Here is a 19941-nt window from a genome sequence, read left to right as displayed (position 1 = left end):
GAAGCTCTGTGCTATTCTCTATTGAACAAAATCCAGAAAAAAAACTGCTCTTTTAAGAAACAACATTTGGGGGCACCTGGGTGGCTCAGTCAGTTAAGCATCCAACTTTTAACTTCAGTTCAGGTTGTGATCTCATGGTTCGTGAGTTCAAGCTCCACATCGGGCTCTGCCCTGACAGCACAGAGCCTGCTTGGGATTCTCTCTCTCTCCCTCTCTGCACCTCCCTGCTCGCTCGCTCGCTCTCGCTCTCTCTCTCTCTCTCAAAAATAAATAAATAAACATTAAAACAAAATATGGGCGCCTGGGTGGCTCAGTCGGTTGAGTGTCCGACTTTGGCTCAGGTCGTGATCTCACGGTTCGTGGATTCGAGCCCCGCATCGGGCTCTGTACTGACAGCTCGGAGCCTGGAGCCTGCTTCTGATTCTGTGTCTCCCTCTCTCTTTGCCCCTCCCTCGCTCAAGCTCTGTTTCTCTCTCTTAAAAATAAACATTAAAAAAAAACAAAACAGTTGTGCCTATTTATAATCACAATACATTACAAAGGTTTCTTGGTAAACAGCTAAGACAAACACTGACGATGCAAATAAAGGAAACCACTGAAAGTTTATTCAAATTTTTATGCAAAAGGATTTATTGGCATCAATGTCATTCATGAATATTTCCCATCACTGAAAGACTGAGGAAGGAAGAACCACTGGTTTAGCACTTTCTTATGCAAACAAACAACCCTACACACTTTAAAACGCAGACAGGATGGGGTGCTATCACAGGCGATTCAAAGGTTCCTAAATTACCTAAGACCAGCAGCTTGGTCGCTCCCAGAATCAGCTTCCAGACCTGTCAGCCTGCGGCAGGGCGCAGAGGTGGCACAGAAAGAAAGTGAATGTGCTAGCTTTGAAACTGGTTGTTAGAAGACATCCTCAGTAGGGTTTCATGTCTACACCCAAGTCTAACTCATCGAGAAGCATCTTCCAGAACATCAGAGTCATTCCTGGAGCTGAGACAGAAGAAGCCGGGGAAGCGTCCTCAGCAGCGCCTGGCACGCCTGGCCGTTTCCTTTCTCGGCCTTCAGGACAGCAGTGTTTTCAACTCGGCCCATGCTCCACGGGTCCCTCTGGTCACAGCGAATTTCCGGTGAGGTTTCATCCAGCAATGAAGTCTAACGGAATGTACAACCTCCAGAGGACAAAACCTTTCTCCCTCGTACTCTACAAGGCTTGGGAAGTTAGTCTGAAGATTCGGGGAGGAAGGCCTGAGGAAGAGGGCTGTGGGGACAGGAGGTGCCGGCCACAGGTGTGTGGCTAGGACCTGAATCAATCTCATTTGATGAGATTCCTCATGATACTCAGGGAGGACCCTCTATACCCTGATCCGAAGTGGTTCCAGTGGTTCAAATAGTGGAAGAGTTGATACAACTGCAGGCGCGCCTCAAACCCTGGGGCCTTGGGGATTGCACTGTGGTAGGCAGAGTAGAAGGAGCGGCTGAAGCCCCCAAACATGCCAGCTATCGCCAGCTCGTATTCTGAGTGGCCATAGAAAGAAGCCGGATCAAAAATGATGGGCCCAGAGGAGTCCTCCGCCACGTTTCCTCCCCAGAGGTCTCCATGCAGCAGGGCTGGGACGATGTCCAGGTCACGAAACAGGTCAGGGATCTTTAGCTGCGGAGGAAATTAGTCCTCAGCAAAGAGACCAACACGTGTCGGAGGGACGCAGATGCGTTTCTGAGTGTGGTTCAACCGCCCAAGCAGAGCGCGGCGCAGACGCACGCGGACACACACAGAGCTCAGGCACCGGCCAGCCTCACCCCACCTGCCTCAGGACCACCCCTGTCGGGTTTGCAGGGCAAGGCTCCCCTCACCTGCAGGGCAGACCAGAGCTCCAGAGCCTCCCTGTCCCCAGACCCCTTCTCCACCATGTCCATCTGGGGCTGAATGCGCTGCCGGGCGTAGAAGGTGACCCAGTCCTCCTGCCAGACATTCACCTGCGTGGACAAAGAAGATGCCAGAGCAGGACGAGGAAGCCCAAAGCGGAGAGGCACCACTGCGAGGGCAGGCTGTGGAAAGGCGTGCCGGCCGACCAGCAGACGGTGCCTCGCAGATGGGATTGGGACCCCAGACCCTGTCCCAGAAGCGGGGACTCTCCCAGTGCAGAGCAACAGAGGCCACTCCAAGGAGCTCTAGGATGCTTTCTTTCCATCTGGACTCACGTGGGAGCACAGCAGCCAGAGCCGGCTAGCCTTCCCTGACCATAGCTCATTGCTGACCATCCACTTGGCCCCAAGGACCCCTCTTCCGCCCCTCCCAACGCTGACCATCAGAAGGGAAGCAACAGACGCACACGAGAGCGCAGAGCACACAAAAGCACTCACACGTGTACGTGTCCGTACGCACACAGGGCAAGCTACAGGCAGGCGAGGAAGGGGCGGAGCCAGCTGAAACACCCCAGGAGCCCCATGGGGCAGGTGGGACCGGGGAACCCCAGCTGTTAGCCACTCACCACCCCAAGCAGGTTCCTGGACAACCTCTCTCGACATTTCAAAACCTGAACAGTGTCTCCTGTGCCCCCGCGCACATCAGGGAGCCCCTGAAAGTCTTCCAGGTCACTCAGTATTCCTCTTCAGAGAAGCCGCAGCTTCCTCCAAGAGCACAGCCACTGTCCTCCGCACCCAGCATGTGCTGGGCATCAAGTGGAGCCCCTGGACTGAAATTCCCGGGGAGTCAACCACAAAATCATAAAACCGGAAGGTACAATCCCTGTGCATCGTGCTATCGTTGAGGGTTTAACATCAAGGAAATTTTCCTGAATTCCTAAGTTTTACCCACCTTGACACCCAGCATCCTGACTTGCTGGTCCTGTTTCTCTCAGCTTATCTAGCACATGAGGTGTGTAAACCTCATGCCAGCCTCTTAAAAATTAGCAAAGAAAAAAGGGAGCAAAGACTTTAAACCAAACTTCATAAGGAAGGGGGAGGGTGTTCTTTTCCTGAGCGGCTGACCTGTCTGAAACACAGAGCAAAGGGCCGGTGTCGCTCACCTGGGGAAGGTACCCACAGCATGTCACCACGTCAAACCCGAACTGGTCCACGAAGGGCCGTTCTGCCCGCCCGCCTCCTTTCCCTTGCAAAAGGAAAACAAGAAGGATGACTAGTTCCCACGCTCCCTTGGGCTGCTCAAGGGGCTCAGGGCATTGAGGCCTGTCCTGGGTGTGCCCTTCCCCCACGCCCCGTCTAGAGACAGAGCAGGGCCTGGGTCTGCACAGACCCCCAGGACCCGGGAACAGAGCCTGCTCCAATACACTCAACTACGGCCGGGAGAGGCACCAGAGGGCGCTGAGCGCTAAGCGCAGGCACAACACTGCCTGAAAAGGAGGAAAACCACCTGCCTGGACCCAGCAGGAGAGGAGGGCTCTCAGGGGCCAGCCCAGCTCTTGCACGTGAGAAGAATAAACTGCGGGGATCTGAACTGGCCTCCTTTGCATCCTCTGCGTCTCCCCCAAACTCAGAGCAAACCCCAAAGGCCTGAACTACATGTGGCTTGGAAGGGGTGGGCGGAATCTGACAGGGTCTGTCTAACACAGCAGATTCTCGGCCACCTGTCCCTGGTGTGTCGGCCACTCTGTTAGCACAGTGACCCGTGGGCTGCACATGGATTATCACGTGCCAAAGGATAAAAATACTGGAAGATACTCTCAGTGCTAACACTAAGCTGTAGAAATGTCGATGTGAGGGCTGCCATGCTGTGCCTCACGTGTGGCTATTCTTAGAAGAGGCACCACACAGAAAGCCAGGGCAACCTTGATGGGCTTTCTTCTGGGGAATGAGGGTGAAAGGAACCAAACATGATGGGGTTTCAAGTCCAGGACATGCTTCCCTTCCAAATGCACTGTGACACAGGACAGGCACCCCAGACACGTGGCCCTGGGGTTGACGCTCCTTTCCTTTGCCATCAACACAGACCTGACCCTCCTTCAGCCGTGGCAGGACCCCACCCACGCACCCACGCTCCCACGCTGGCCAAATGTCCTTGAGGGGCCCTTGCACTCGCGCAGCCCCATACCCACGGTGCCGGCCTCCTTCTGGAGCGTCTCCCCAAGCCTCTTGTTCTCTAGATGCAGGTCTGCGAGCTGGGCTCCAAGCTTTGCGGCATGACTGTGAAACAAACAGCATCAGCTAAGTGTGTGGCACACAAACACGGGGACACAGCCACCCGTAGTCTCAGGCCACATAAAGTAGGTTAGGGGACAGGACGTCTGCTTTGGTGGAGCAAAGGGGACAAGAAGGACCCTGGCTGTTTGATGGTCTCTCCCAGCCTTTCCGTGGCTGCTGGGTTGTCAGCGTCTCACCTGGGGAGATCCCTTTCCCGTTTGCCTTTGGCGTGCGGAGTATGTGTCACCCTCTGCAGAACCCATGATATGTGAGGTCATGGGTTCCTCAAAATTACACCCCCAGATGCAAGCTTTCAGGTAAGGAACCACTCGGAAATAAAACAAAGACAACCAAAGGAGAAGGTGCCAAGACAGACCTGCTCAGATAGCGCATGTCCAAATGCTCCATCACCAGCATGCTGCCGCCTCCTGGGGCATCGAGGACCTTGATGGGCTTGGGCGCTTTCACTGTGCCCGTTCTCAGGATGGCCATTAGACTTGCCATCTCACCTTCAAACATTCTCTTGGCCTTTCCGAAAAATAACGGAGATGAAGAGAAGGGAGAGCAAGATTACTTCCGGAAAGGTTCTACTTGGACATGTTTTCTTGAGCATTACAATTTCTTCTTAATGTTTTTTTAACATTTACTTTTTGAGAGCGGGCGAGCGAGAGAGCACATTGGTGCACATGCACGTATGAGCAGGGGAGGGGCAGAGAGAGAGGGACACAGGGTCCCACGCAGGCTCCAGGCTGTCAGTACAGAGCCCCATGCGGGGCTTGAACTCACAAACAGTGAGATCATGACCTGAGCAGAAGGCAGACACTTAACCGACCGAGCCCCACTGGCGCCGGCACCCCACGAGCATTACAATTTCAGTCCAAGGCTGTCCTGACTGCAGACTCAGCAGACACAGGCAGCTTTTCTAGCTTTTCGGCAGAGTGGATTACACGCTCTGAAGCTGCACGGGGGTAAGAGCGACGATACTTCCTCATTCTGGACCCTAATCTGCACTCTCGTGAGTCTCTCCTGGGAGGGAAGAAAAAGGCCTCTCACATTCCACTGAGCGCCTAGTGTGGAGCCAGACTGTGTACGCGGGCCATCGTCAGACAGCACCTCACCCGCAGTCCTGTCCCACCAGACCCTCCACCTGCACAGGCCAGGAACCAGGGGCCACCTCTCACTGGGTCTGAGGGCACCTCCCACCTCGCCCAGGAAGACATCCCGACTAGAGCGCCACGTCCATCCTCTCCCCCAGACTGCAGCAACCGTCCTTACTTCGTCTTCTTGCTGACCACGGCAGGGGCCCTTACCGAAGGCAAATCCCACCCTGGAACACACCCTGAGCTAGCAACTTGCGCCACAGCAGCCGGGATCTGGCCCCGGCCACTTTCCTATGCTCATCTGGGGCCCCTTCCCCAGGCCCACCCCATACATCCATGTACCGCTGTGCACACACCGCACATGCACACACATCCCTGTGCCCTGGGTTACAGCCTTCTTTTAGTTGCCCAAAGATCGAAGCTTCAATGTGCAGGGGCACGTCTGCTTGGAACACCACTCCCACCTTTTGCCAGGTCAGACCCTTCATCACCACACTTCAGATCTCAAGATGTTCTGACTTCTCAGAAAAATCTGCCCTAACTTCCCACACTAGGTAACTATTCCCTTCAAAAGCGTTTTTTTATTTATTTATTTTGCTAGAGCATGCGAGCACAAGTAGGGGAGGGGCAGAAAGAGAGGGAGAGAGAGAATCCCAAGCAGGTTCCACACTGTCAGCACAGAGCCAGATGCGGGGCTTGAACTCACAAACCGTGACATCATGACCTGAGCCAAAGTCGAGTCGGACGTGTGACTGACTGAGCCACCTAGGCGCCCCACCACTCCCTTTAAAGTTGCTTTTATTTTAAGTCAAAATGTACACAAGCATGAGCAGAAAAGGGCACAAGCGGGAGCATCTGATTCCAATTCTCAGTAAGTCCAGACATGATGTGACCGCTGCCCGGAGGCTCCACAGCCCCCAGCCGCCTGCTCCACACAGATTTGCCTCGTCTGCTTTGTCCTTCTACATGCAGAGGCAGACAGTCTGGCTTCTATGTCCCACTGCCTTTGTTATGCTGCTGCATCAACAGAGGTTATTCTCACTGCTGCACAGAGCTCCACAGCGCGAACATTCCGGAATGGGCTCACCCAGCATACTGGGGACAGACAGCTGGGCTTCCAGCATGGGGCTACTTATTGTCAGGACTGACTCTGTGACCTCAGGCAAGTTACTTAAAGTCTCTGTGCCTGTTTCCGCACGTGTAAAAACGGGGTCAAAAACAGTACCGATCTCACAGGCTCACTGCCATAAGTAACTGAGTTAGCAGCCAACACTTACTAGGCCCATTCCAAACACTTCATAAACGGTGTTATTATCATACTACCTTCTACCGAGGAGGAAGAAAAGAGCTGTGCCTTGAGAATTTTCCAAACGTTCTCTTTAGGAAATAAAGGGAAAACGACTGGGCCCCGGCTGCACTTTGTACTAGAGCACTGGTCGTGAAAAGGAGAGTAAGGCGTAGAATAAAACCAATAATCACCTGGGGAGAGGTGCAGGGGGATCTGTGAACATAGCCAGAGGTGAAGCCTCCCTCACGGAAGTGTCTGCTGCTCCTCGAGAGGAGGGAGAAGTAGGCAGCAGGGGTGGGTAGTCCTACACAAAAGATCTGGAGCTTAAGGGAGGAGGAGGGGAGGAACCCAGCACGCAATTAGGCAAGACAGAGACGAATAATCTTATTTAGAGCGGTCAATTCAAGCGGGGTGAGAAGGAAAAGAGAAGAGCAATGGTGCAGTCTCCTCCCGGAAGGGTTGGAAGGTATTTTCACCTCCTACAAGGTAAAGCAGTACAAAGCCCTGTTTCCCATACGACCGGCAGATGTCTATGCTACGGCCAGCACATCTGCATAACTCACATAGTATTTTCAAAGCAAGCTAGAAATTTGGAACTATCTACCAAAGGACAAGAAGGAACTTATGTGAGGAAGATTGGCAAAAAGAAAACGGACTTGGGGTGCTCACAGCTGGCTTGGTCAGTGGAGCGTGCGACTCTTGATCTTGGGGTTGTGAGTTCGAGCCCCACGTTGGGCGTAGAGATTACTTAAATATAAAATCTTAATATAAAAATAAAAAAAGAAAGGACATGGACTTTGATGACAAAAGAAGTAAGAACCTGAAGAAATAGCACCAGAAGAACAAGGCTTGAAAAGTGTCACTAAGTGGACCTACTGTCATCATCAGAAAGTATTTGCTTCCCCTCTAACAAACACAGTCTTGAATTGTAACAAATGCCAGCAAGGTCCAAACACAAACATGCCTTATAAACGGGAAGAACACACACCGGAGAAGCCCCCGCAGCAGGACGTGGGGAGGGACAGCACCCACACTAGGACCGCGTGAAGGCACTCCAAGCACAAACGCTGACAAATCCCTGAAAGGACGCAGCACTGGGCGCAGCTGATCTCCCCACAACAAAGGGCTGAAGGCTGGTCTAGGAGAGCAGCGCGTCAGAGAGAGATCATCCCCAACCGCGGAGGGTGCGGGGCGCACCCGGGAAGAAAATGAAAACACCTGCAGGAGTGAACGAAAGCAAGCCAGGTGTGCGATACGTGGCCCTGGTCCTGGGGTCAGTCCCTGCAGCCCTGTTTGCAACAAGGCATTGCCTGATCCCGCCCATTGCCTACGGGAGCCAGCCTGGGCCTTCCAGAGGAGAGTCCTGGGGTGACCCACCCAGACTGGGCAGCGAGGTAACACCAACACCCAGGGGGAAGCACAAGGTCAGCAGCAGTGAGGTTCACCTACTTTCCACAGGGCCCTCTCCAAGTTCCTGCAGGAACAGAAGTTTTCGGAGTGGGTGGCCTGTCCCCCCAGGCCTATGTTGACACCCGCAATGTGACGGTGTTAGAAGGCGATCAGGCTCCATGTGGCTGGAGCCCTCATACTGGGACCAGGGCTCTTAGGAAAGAGGCCCCAGAGGGCTCCCTTGCCCATGTGACAGGTGCGGACACAGGGAGAAGTCCCCTTCCCCATCACAAAGTGGGCTGTCACCAGACACCTTCCAGCGCCCAGAGGGGAGAAGAGCCGTCTGCTCTCAAGCTGTCCGCTCTGTGCTCTCCGTTACCCCGAGCGCCCCAATGACAGAGGCGGGGGCTACGTTATCTTCGGTAATTCAGAAAGGTCCCAGGACGAGAGAGGCTTCTACTACCAGCCCTTGTTCAAAACTCCCCAAACAGGGGACTTTCTCAAAGGAGCGGCCGCAGGCATCACTGGAAAACCATCCCCAGCACCCACCACCCACACCACAGCAGGGAGCAAACCTGGGCGCAGGGGTCCCCAGAGGGCTGCCTACAGGGTCCGCTAACCTGCCCAGGGCTGACAGGACGGATTCCGGGTGCACGACCCCAGGATCGCCCAGACGCAGCCATGACGGGCAAGGGCTTCACCAAGGACCACCACTCTGTGGCCCTCCTGTGCGGCCCCCACCCCCACGCCAGACCCCGAATCGCGGACCTCCGACCCCCTAGACTCGGGACCAGGACCCCAGATCCCGCCCCGGGCCTGCAGCCCCACCCAGACCCCAATCGCCGACCACCACCCACCCACCCCGGCCCCGCCCACGGCGGCCCTGACCTCCGCCTTGGAGTTCACTTTCACAAACACGCGTCCTCTGTCCGTGTCGTAACTCTGGCCCTGGCTAATGCACCCGCCCCCCGAGTGACCCGTAGCCTTGACGAAGTCGCAGCCCAGCTCCCGCCTCAGCAGAGCCTCCATGTTCAACGAAGCGCGGTGGCCGACTGCCTCAGGCTGGGGGAAAGCTAGTGGCGGAGACGCACAGTGATTGGGTGAGGTGTGGGAGGGGCGGGATCGAGCCGCAAGAGCTCCCAGGGATTGGGTGAGACACCACGGGAACGGGGTGAGATGCTGAGGGGCGGGACCGGGCCGCCAGGACACCCGGCAATTGGGTGAGACGCTGAGCGGCGGGACCGGGCCTCTAGAACGCTGAGGAGCAGCGGGTCTCTTCCGGCGGTTGTGAAGTTGATAACTGGTGGTAGGCGAGAGAGCTCCCTCTTCCGCCCGCTGTGTCCGTCTTAGGAGAGATTGTCTTCTATTTCGGCTCAAACACCTGATTGTCGGTTAGCCTCCGTCTCCCCAGCTAGAAAAGCGATCGGAGTCAGCTTTGCTTCCTGTATTAGTTAAGGTTCTCCAGAGGAGAGGGGACAGGATATGTACCCGGAAAGAGAGGTTAGTTTTAAGGGTGGGCTCTGTTAACCTTAAAAGTAATAAAAAATAATAAAACAGTTATTTTACCAGCAAAGATGGGATTATTTGGGAATAGCAGATTATTTGGGAATAGCTTGGCAGGGTAAGTAGACTTGCCAGAACCAGGGGCAAGTCTGGAGAACGGGGAGAGGAGAGGGAGCTGTAAGCGAGACACATGGATGACACCAGGTGCTGGTGACACCAGGTGCTGGACACAAGTCAGACGGTGAAGTCATTATTCGCAGCAACAATAAATTAAGTAAAAACTGCATAAACAATAGAGGACCCGATATATTTGCAGTAGAAGTGGCTCCAAAGTCTACAATAGTTTGTCAACATGTGATGCCTCTGCAGGAACGACAAGACTGGGTATGTTACTGTGTGTATTCCCTTGTGTCTTAAATACTGTTTTCTACTTGAGGCTATCAAACCAAGAACTAGTCCAGTTTAGTCTCTTATTTGTTGGTCAACTAAATGCTAATCAACTTAACTGATGCACATAATCTATTTAATTTGTATGTATTTATGTTCTGTGCCCATGTTATAGGCTTTATTATTAAAATATAAATAAATAAAGGAAAGAGGGAAGTGTGATGCTCTCTCATTGGCTGGGCTGTTGCTGGAGCAGCAGGAAACCTTCCTGTTGTTGGGTAAGTACTGTCCACCTGCCTCTCCTCATGCTGGGTCTGCAGTTGATAAGTAGTGCCAGGTGCCACAGCTCCCCTGCACCCCCCCCCCCCCGCACCCCCGTATCAATTTATTTAAATAATTACATCAACTACATTAAATTAAAATGTTAAAGGCTCCTGGGCCGATTTAGCAGTTTAGATGAGAGAATTGGTAAACTGGAAGATGTCAGAAGTCATGAAGAATGTGTCACAAGGAGACAAACAGGGAAATTACAGGCAAGATAAGAGACATGGAAAATGGTAGACATTTAACTGGAGTTCCAGAAAAGGGGAAGGAAACAGGCTATAACTGAACAGAAAATGGCTGAGAATTTTCTAGAACTGATAAAATACACCAACCCTCAGATCCAAGTTCCCCCCAAATCTTAACCTGGATAAACTAAAAGTTCACATATAGGCAAGTAACAGGGAAATTGCAGGCCACCAAAGGCATGGGAAGTCTCCAGTGTAGCCAGCAAGAAATGTCAGATTGCTTTTATTTTTAATGTTTATTTATTTTTGAGACAGAGACAGAGAGTGCAAGCGGGGGAGGGGCAGAGAGAGAGGGAGACACAGAATCTGAAGCAGGCTCCAGGCTCTGAGTTGTCAGCACTGAGCCGGACGTGGGTGGCTGGAACTCACAAGCTGTGAGATTATGACCCGAGCCGAAGTCGGACACTTAACCCACTGAGCCACCCAGGTGCCCCCAGATTGCTATGAAATGATTGATGTTTGGTTTCCCAACACTAATACTGGAAGCCAAAAAGGTAGTGGAATAGTTGTCACCAAAAGAGTATAACTGCCCAGGGAAAATAAGTTTTCAAGAATGAAAATGAAATAAAGACATTGCTCGGGAAGATGGCAGAGTAGGAAGACGTTAGACTCACCTTGTCCCACAGAGACAGCTAAATAACACCCACATCAGTGTAAAAAACCCAGAAGATGACCCGAAGATGGCAGAACAGACTCTCCATAGCTAAATGTAGACAAGAGGCCACATGGAAGAGGGTAGGAAGGAAGGAGACACAGTTGGGAGCCCTTTGGGACTAGGGACTGTTCTCAGGAGGGAGAGACACAGGTGCATGGAAAGGGGAGAGGACCAGACTCTCACACCAGCCATGAAGTCATGGGAAACACACATGAAAAACAGAGGGGCATAATTTCACAAGTTCACAAGTCTGTGGGACTTAACACTTAGAACTTTAAGATATGATTCAGACTGGGGCTCCTGGGTGGCTCAGGCAGCTGACCTTCCAACTCTTGATTTCGGCTCAGGTCATGATCTCAGGGTCGTTGGGCTCCGTGCTGAGCATGGAGCCTGCTTGGGATTCTCTCTCTCTCTCTCTCTCTCTCTCTCTCTCTCTCTCTCTCTCTCCCCTACTGCCCCTCCCCCCCAATAAAAGCAAAGAAAAAGACATTATTCAGACTGAAGACCATTTGCTTTTATTTCTAGTGATGCAATTTTCTACCAGGACCCTCCCAAAGGAAAGCCAAAAGGATGCTTTTCAGCCAAAAGAAAAGTGATCACAGGTTGTGAAGCCAAAATCTAAGAAGGAGCACAGAGCAAAGAAAGTGGTACATAAGTGAGAAAATCTAATTGTACAAAATAACAGTAAGTCTTGTATGACAAAATGAGAGAATTTTTAAAACAGTTGAATTTTACATTTTCATTTAAAAGGTTCGGGGCACCTGGGTGGCTCAGGCGGTTGAGCATGTCGGTGCTGAGAGCTCAGAGCCTGGAGTCTGCTTCTGATTCTGTGTCTCCCTCTCTCTCTGCCCCTCCCCTGCTCGTGCTCTGTGTCTCTCTGTCAAAAATGAATAAACATTAAAAAAAAGTTTAAAAAAAAAGTAAATTGTTGTAAGGTGTTCGTGTTGTTTGTTCAAGAGTAAAGGTAAAGGAGGGGCACCTGGCTGGCTCGGTCAGTGGAGAGTGCAACTATCAATCTCAGGGTTGCAAGTTCAAGCCCTATGTTGGGTGGATGGGTGACTTAAAAATAAAACCTTTAAAAAAAGTGAAGGTAATGATTACTTTTAGTCTTTGATAAATTATATATTTATATTATTTCTAGAGTAAGCACTAAAAAATAGAGAATTTGTGTTGCATCCACACAACTCCTGAAACAGAATGCTACGGGCACCAGTGACAGTTTATTACAATGAGAGGCTGCGGGACGATGGAGTGAGCTCTGGCAGCCTCTTTTCTGTGTATGTGCAGACGGTGAGCTCTGGTGTCTATTGGATAAGAAACTTGCCCTACGACTGTATTTAACCTTTACTACCTATCTCCAAATACAGTCACGTGGCAAATTTGGGCTTCCACACATGGGTGAGGGAGAAGGGTGGACACCGTCTAGTCTCTGACTCCTGGTCAGTGTGGGAGCCGAAGGGCATGCTGTGGGTGCCCTGACTGTGTACCTTCAGCTCTCACAGACTCCCAGCACACCAGCCTGAGGTCCCCAGGCACCAGCTCCTAGGATTCTGAGCCTTCTCTGACCCCACACAGTGCCAAGGGGGTGCACTTCAGTCATTGCCCCACCCCATGGGGCTTCCTGGGTCACCCCCATGTAAGCTACTTGCACTTGTACTTTGTCTGCTTCTGGGGGAGCCCACCCCCAAGGCGATGGTAATGGCCACACAGGAGGGAAGGTGTTGTATTGGGGAGACCTGTGGTGGGTTCTGGCAGACTAAACCTGTTCTATTTTTTTTTAAGTTGTATTTAAGTAATCTCTACACCCCATGTGGGGCTCAAACTCATAACCCCAAGATCAAGAGGCGCACACTTCTACATGCCCCTGGACATGTTGTATTTCTTGATCTGGAGAGTGATTTATAACTTGAGTGCTTGAGTGTTCACTTTAGAATTATTTTTATTTTTTTAAGCTAATTTTTTTTTTATTTTTTTTCAACGTTTATTTATTTTTGGGACAGAGAGAGACAGAGCATGAATGGGCGAGGGGCAGAGAGAGAGAGAGACACAGAATCGGAAACAGGCTCCAGGCTCTGAGCCATCAGCCCAGAGCCCGACGTGGGGCTCGAACTCACGGACCGCGAGATCGTGACCTGGGTGAAGTCGGACGTCCAACCGACTGCGCCACCCAGGCGCCCCTAGAATTATTTTTAAATGATGTGTGTGTGTGTGTGTGTGTGTGTTCATGCACATTTCCATGTGTATGTGGCATTTCACAATTTTTTTAATGCTTTATTTTTGAGAGAGAGAGAGAGAGAGAGCGAGCGCACAAGCAGGGGACGTGCAGAGAGAGAGGGAACACAGAATCTGAAGCAGGTTCCAGGCTCTGAGCTGTCAGCACAGAGCCTGATGCAGGGCTCGAACTCACAAACCGCGAGATCATGCCCTGAGCTGAAGTTGGATGCTCAACCGACTGAGCCACCCAGGTGCCCCTGTATTGCATTCCACAATTTTGAAAAGCAAAAACAAGCACACGAAAATCTATAAATGATAGTCAATGAAATAATTAACACTTCAGGGGACCAGTGAGAATTAAAATATTCTGAAGGCCAGTGGGCATGTGAATCACAACATCTGTCATTGTCCTGGACAGGCTGGTGACACCCCATCTCCACGGTCCCTGCACTTGCCCTCTATGCCAGAAGCACAGGTTTCCGTCAGAAGTTCGCCACCACTAAGTAAGGTGTGCTGGAATGGACCTTACCACATCAATTCCTGACCTCACTGAGATGGGGTCTCAGTGGTTTTCAATTTTTTGAAAAATTGTTTTTCAATTTTCATTTTAATGAAATTATTTTTGTCATACTGATGTGGTTTGAAGCATTGGGGTTTGGAGCCAACAGCCAAGAAAGAATTCTTGAGACGTCTTTGGTGCAAAAAGGTGGTTTTATTAAAGCACAGGGACAGGACCCATGGACAGAAAGAGCTACACTGAGGTTGTGAGGAGTGACTAATTATATACCTTAAGGTTGGGAGGGAGTTAGGGACAGTGTAAGTTTCTAAGGTATTTTGGAAGCAAGGTTCCCAGGACCTTGAGGGGCTAGCTGCTGTTAGGAAAAGATCATTTATTACTATCGAATAAAACCTCAGCGGGAGACCCTTCCGATGTATGTCAAGGGACCATATGCTTGGAGGATGATCGCTAACATGTATCTTGGGGGTGGAGATAAAGGAAGTTTCCAAAGGGATGTTTACATGTTAAAGGAGATTTACAGGATCCTGGGGGGCTGGGCTAAGATTGCCTTTTGCCCTTAGCAAAGTGTCATCATGGAGGCAGCTGAGCTCCTAGAGGGAGGTCATTCTGCCAGTCTCAAGGATTTGTCAATGGGCTGTGAGTTGTAAGGAAATGTCATTTTTTCTTTTGCCTTTGTTTCCACGTCAATACCAGTTTCATCCACACAAGATTTTGCAGACTCTGTACCTGCCCTTACAAATGCTCTCTCCAGCTCAGGATTTCTGCTGGGTCTAATTTTCCTGAACCAAGTAAAAAGATCTAAATTTCATCAGGCATTGTTTTAGCCAATCTTTATAAATCTGTGTTGATTATTTGCAGCAGGGATATTAATTATGTATTAGATAAAAGACCAATCACGTGTGTTTATTCAACCATGAGAAAATGCTCCCCGTTTGTTCCATAGAGGAAGATGGGGCTCCAGCTTTGCAAACCGGATGCTTTCATACCTCTCTAGATACTCTGTGGCCTTTGGGCAGAACTCCTGCTTTTCAGCAATCTGCTGTTGCCCCCTCTCAGGTCGGCCTTCCCTCGGACCTCTTCCTCTCTGCAGCAGGGTTTGCTCTCCTGTGTCCTGAGGCCATCTCCTGAGGAAGGCTGCAGCCTCCTTTTCCTTCCTGATTCTTTGTCCATGGCCTGCCTTGTGCTTGCATACGTGTGCACACTGGTACCTCCACCCAACTGTCCCCACCCTGGTTGGCAAGCCCCAGGCCCACTCCTGTTGCACAGCCAACATGCACCTCACCTCTCCCTGCGACAGCCCGTGATGCACTAATGACACTGAAAGGAGGGGACAGATCCCTGTTGGACCACAGGGTGTGTGGAAGGGTGAAGGGCGCCCAGTGGAGGCCTCCTAGGGTCTCCACCGGCATACCAGCAGATGGCGTAACTGAGCACTTACTGTGTACCAGCAGCTTCCCCAACACTTGTGACGTGTGCTACACCGGGACTTCGCACAAGGAACCCTTCTCCCTTAAGAAATGGGGAAACCAAGGCCCAGGGAGTGCGGTTGCTTGCCCAAGGTCACCCAGCTGGGAAACACTGGAGTCAGGATCCTGCCTCGGGCAAATCTCTGACTCCCTCTGACCTCAAAGTCTGCAAAAGCAAGCTCACCGCACTCCCCAGCTGGGTCTACGGATTCGCGCGACTCTAACGGTGACACAGAGGAGAATTGCGTCCGCCCCTGCCAACGTCCCAAGAGCGGGGCGGCTCTCACGGCTACCTCGCTGGTCATCAAGGTCGCGCTGGTTGTGTGGGGTCCCGCCTGAGCATTCCCGGGGACGACGGCCGCCAGCCTCTGACAAGTGGCTGCCCGGTCACGCAGCCCTTCCTGCGGGCCTCCGTCCGACCCCCGTCGCAGGAACACTCTCGCCCGGGCAGGTAGGGGTCGGGCCAGGTGGGGTGCTGCGCACAGCCGGGAATGGAGGATCGCGGGGCTCCAGCCTTCGGTCCCCAGCGCTTCCGGCTGGCCGGGGGGCTTCCCACCCCATGTCCCTCCCTGGCTGTGGGGGGTCAAGCGGTGGGCGGGCGGGACCTAGGCGCGACAGCGGGGGGCGGGGCAGGTGGGCGTCTGGGCGGAGCAATGGGTGGGTGGGACCTGTTGGGCAGTGGGTGGGCGGGGCAAAGCCTGAGCGGAGCAAGGGGCGGGAAAGTGGGTGGGCGGGGAGAGGGCGGGGTCTGGGTGGGTGGGAGGGGCCGGAGCAGGCGGGGCAGCAGAGGGCGGGGGCAGGGTGGGCGGGTCTGGGCGGAGCAGTTAGTGGGCGGGGCATGTTGGGACGTGGGCAGAGGGCGGGGCCTGCTGGCCAGTGGGGGCAGGACCTGAACGCCTCAGCGGGTGGGCGGGGCAGAGGGCGGGGCCTGAGCGGAGCAAATGTCAGACAGGAAACCTACAGTAAATGGATTCTGTCTAGCGACTCTGGGGCTGTACTTTCTGTCTGTACTTTCTGGGGCATCCGTGAGGTTACAGTTTTGCCTAAAATAGGTTTTCTTTCTGTGGCAGAAGAACAACTGGCACCTTGGCTGTGAATTCTTGGTGAGTCATCAGCAAACAGGCGCCCAGAGTGAAACTGCGCTCAGCTGTTAGTTGCTATTTACTTCTTGTCAGCAGGGGAGAGAAGTAAGGAGAGTTAATTGGAGTGTGCAAGTGCCTGGCTCTGGAGAAAATATGGTCAGTCCCTTTTTAGTTCTTCAGTCTATTTTTGTTTGAGCATCAGAGAAAGATACTTAATAAATGCTTTTCCATAGTCAAATGGGATAAAAATTTCACATTATGTAGAGAGATTCCTTTCATACCGTCCAGAGATGGCAGATATTCCTTCTCTCCCACCTTCTGTAATAAAGGACCCCTCGATGGTGCTCTAGGCCAAAAGCCACTGCACAGTGCCGCACACACACCGTGTGCCATGAGCTCTGCGCTTCCATGATTAAACAGTTACTACCGGATCCATCAATTCCAGGCCCACACACGTGCCCAAGGGACAAGAAAACATACATCCACACAGACACTGGATACAAATGTTCAAAGCAGCTCTATTCCCAGAGCTAAAAGATGTAAACAACCCAAATGTTCATCAACAGATTAATAGATAAGCAAAATGTGGTCCATCCGTACAATGGAATATTATTAGGCTTTAAAAAGGAAGGGAATTCTGACACTTCCTACAACATAGGTGAACAGTGAAGACATGTTCGTGAAATAATTCAGTCACAGGAGTGAATATTATATGATTCTATTTATATGAAGTCCCCAGAGCAGTCATATTCATAGACGGAAAGTAGAATGGTGGTTTCCAGGGGCTGGGGGAGGTGGATGGGGAGTTAGTGTTTAATTATTTTATTTTATTTTTAAATGTTTATGTTAGAGGGGCGCCTGGGTGGCTCAGTCAGCTGAGCATCCAACTTCAGCTCAAGTCATGATCTCACGGTCTGTGAGTTCAAGCCCTGCGTCGGGTTCTGTGCTGACAGCTGGGAGTCGGGAGCCTGGAGCCTGCTTCAGATTCTGTGTCTCCCTCTCTCTCTCTCTCTCTCTGCCCCTCCCCTGCTCATGCTCTGTCTCTCTCTCTGTCAAAAATAAATAAGCATTACAAAAAATTAAATGTTTATGTTAGAGAGAGAGAGAGAGAGAGAGTGTGAGTGAGGGAGGGGCAGAGAGAGACAGGGAGACACAGAATCCAAAGCAGTCTCTCCAGGCTCTGTCAGTAAAGAGTCTGACATGGGGCTCGAACCCACAAACAGCGAGATCATGACCTGCGCGGAAGTCAGACGCTTAACTAAGCCACTGAGGTGCCCCTATTTTATTTTGTTTTGTTTTAGAGAGAGAAAGAGAGCAGGGGAGAGGGGCAGAGAGAGAGAGAGAGCACGAGAGAGAATCCCAAGGAGTTTCCACATTGTCAGCGCAGAGCTCAATCTCACCATTCTGGGATCATGACCCGAGCCAAAATCAATCAAGAGTCAGATGTTCAACAGACTGAGCCACACAGGCGCCCCTCGGGAGGGAGTTAGTGTTTAATGGGAACAGTGTTTCAGCTTGAGGACAACGAAAATGCTCTGTAGATGGGTGGTGGAGATGATTGTACAACAATGTGAATGTGCTTAGTGCCACTGAACTGTACATTTAAACATGGGTGAAATTGTAAATTATATGTAATATATATATAATATATATAATATATATATAATATATATAATATATATAATATATATTATATATATAATATATATATTATATATATTATATATATAATATATATACATACATATATGTACACATACATGTATGTATGTGTACATATATGTATGTATATATTACTACAATTTAAAAATAAACACAAAACCAGGACTGTGTTGCTGTACTGACTCCAGCAGTGGAAGCTACAGTCAGGGCCTCTGGTCCTCATGGTTTCTCCGAGCCCTCCTTTTCTTAGTATAGTGGGAATGACAATCCCCACCTGTCAGGGTCACCATGAGGTGAAAGTGGGCCACCACAGGTGTCCCAGGACTCTCACTATAGGCCTGGACCACTCTAGATAGACCCTTTGCTCCTAGCCCCAGGTGCAGCTTGGGAAGATTCTCCTCTCCTTTCCCCTGGAGTCACACCTGACCTTAACTTACCATTTAATGTCATAGTTGGAGGAAACTGAGATCAGTCATGATCAGCCAGGAGGTGCTCATGGGAGCTACCGTAGGAGCCCCACCTGTTCTCATCTCAGGGTGAGGGATTGCCATGTGCGATTCTGGAGACATTTTTAGTGGTTACAACTGGGAGAGGAGTTCACTGGGATCTAGTGGATAGGGGTCATCAGCATCCAGCAATGCACAGAACAACCCACCACAGAGCAGCCCCTGGAGGCTGGTTCAGATACCCTGCTCTAGACCCCAAGACCATCTAACAACCCAGGGAAAGGCTAGCTGAGGGATGGGTGGGCACAACTCTCCAGTGGGCAGAACTCCACACTCCAGAACTCATTCTTGCTCTGGGTGGTTCCAGGGCCCCTAACCACCATGGGCCCAGTTGTGGACTGAACATGTCCCTGCCAAAAATCCATATATTGAAGCCCTAAATCCCAATGTAATAATACATGGACATGGGGACCTTTGGGAGGTAATTAGAGCTAGATAAGACCATCAGAATGGGGCCCTTGTGATGGCATTAGTGCCCTTAGAAGAGAGAAACCAGAAAGCTTGCACTCTCCCTCCCTCCCTCCCTCTCTTCCTCTCTCTCTCTCTCTCTCTCTCTCTCTCTCTCTCTCTCTCTCTCTCTCCCCACTGTGTGAGGACATAGTAGGAAAGCAACTGTCTGCAAGCCAGGAGGAGGGTCTCACCAGGAACCAAAACAGCTGGCACCTTGGTCAGGACTTCTAACCTGCAGAATGGTGAGAAGTAAATGTCTGCTTGTTTAAGCCCCCAACCTAGGGCATTTTGTCACAGCAGCCCAAGCTGGTGAAGACAGGCCCCTTCTGTTTGCAACTGGCCCAGATAGAGGCTTCTCAGCATTTGTGTGTGTGTTTGTGAATCTGCACCTGCTGCTTCACCTGGTGCTTGTGAATGCACCAAGGGGGTCCGTTGCGCCAAGGGAGTCACTGCACCTTTCCTGGCGCTGGGGATAGTTAGCCCAGCATGTGGAGATGTAGGGCGTGCGAGCGGGCCATTTTAATTAGATGGCATGCAGACCCCCCTCTGCCCAGCACAGGGTGCACCGCCAGACCCAACCACACCTCGAGGTAGGACCCTGGGGGTCGTCAGGTGGGGACCTTGGTTACGCATATTAAGATACATTCTAATGAATGGATACAGGGTTGCCAAGCATACAGGACCTTTCCTGTGGGTTGTGGACCAGAGCCCCCTACTACAGTTGATTGATCCCAAGATAGGCATGGATTGATTCCCACCAGCGCCAATCCCTACATGGGAGTTCTGGGATTGGGCCTGAGAGCAATTCGGGCCAATCTCTCCCCAGGGCCCTGGATGGTGAGAGAAGTCTGGGGACTGCAGAGTCCCTACCTTGTCCTCTCCCCCAGCACCTGCACAGACACACTCACACAGCACCTGTAAACGCACACAGACGCACGTGCATAGACACTTGCGCGCGCACACACACACGCACAAAAGCGGAGGCACATAGATGCACATCGATAAGC

At 51.5% G+C, this 19941-nt stretch overlaps 1 protein-coding gene and 2 long non-coding RNA genes across 5 annotated transcripts; 2 read left to right on the top strand and 1 right to left on the bottom strand.

Moving 5' to 3' along the window:
* Positions 1-583: 583 nt before the first annotated feature.
* On the bottom strand, positions 584-9000 carry FN3KRP (fructosamine 3 kinase related protein). Its single transcript, XM_003997287.5, has 6 exons — positions 8809-9000; positions 4520-4671; positions 4055-4146; positions 3033-3115; positions 1858-1980; positions 584-1657 (listed from the first exon to the last, which is right to left on the bottom strand). Exons 1-6 carry the CDS (start codon positions 8947-8949, stop codon positions 1319-1321), a joined length of 930 nt encoding a protein of 309 aa, XP_003997336.1. The 5' UTR covers positions 8950-9000; the 3' UTR covers positions 584-1318.
* Positions 9001-9162: 162 nt separating this feature from the next.
* LOC105261201 lies at positions 9163-11865 on the top strand. Of its 3 annotated transcripts, none has more exons than XR_006589468.1 (4): positions 9163-9420; positions 9644-9807; positions 9986-10088; positions 11560-11865. It is a non-coding gene; the product is annotated as an uncharacterized LOC105261201 (long non-coding RNA). The 3 variants fall into 3 exon arrangements; XR_006589469.1 differs by having other exon boundaries at positions 9165-9807; positions 11560-11689; positions 11785-11846; XR_891117.4 differs by having other exon boundaries at positions 9166-9807.
* Positions 11866-14041: 2176 nt separating this feature from the next.
* Positions 14042-16570, top strand: LOC105261200. The gene is made up of 2 exons (XR_891116.4): positions 14042-15685; positions 16305-16570. It is a non-coding gene; the product is annotated as an uncharacterized LOC105261200 (long non-coding RNA).
* Positions 16571-19941: the final 3371 nt, after the last annotated feature.

The sequence above is a fragment of the Felis catus genome, chromosome E1 (genome assembly GCF_018350175.1).
Source record: "Felis catus isolate Fca126 chromosome E1, F.catus_Fca126_mat1.0, whole genome shotgun sequence".
Taxonomy (NCBI): Eukaryota; Metazoa; Chordata; class Mammalia; order Carnivora; family Felidae; genus Felis; species Felis catus.
This window is presented reverse-complemented; position numbering and strand designations above follow the sequence as displayed.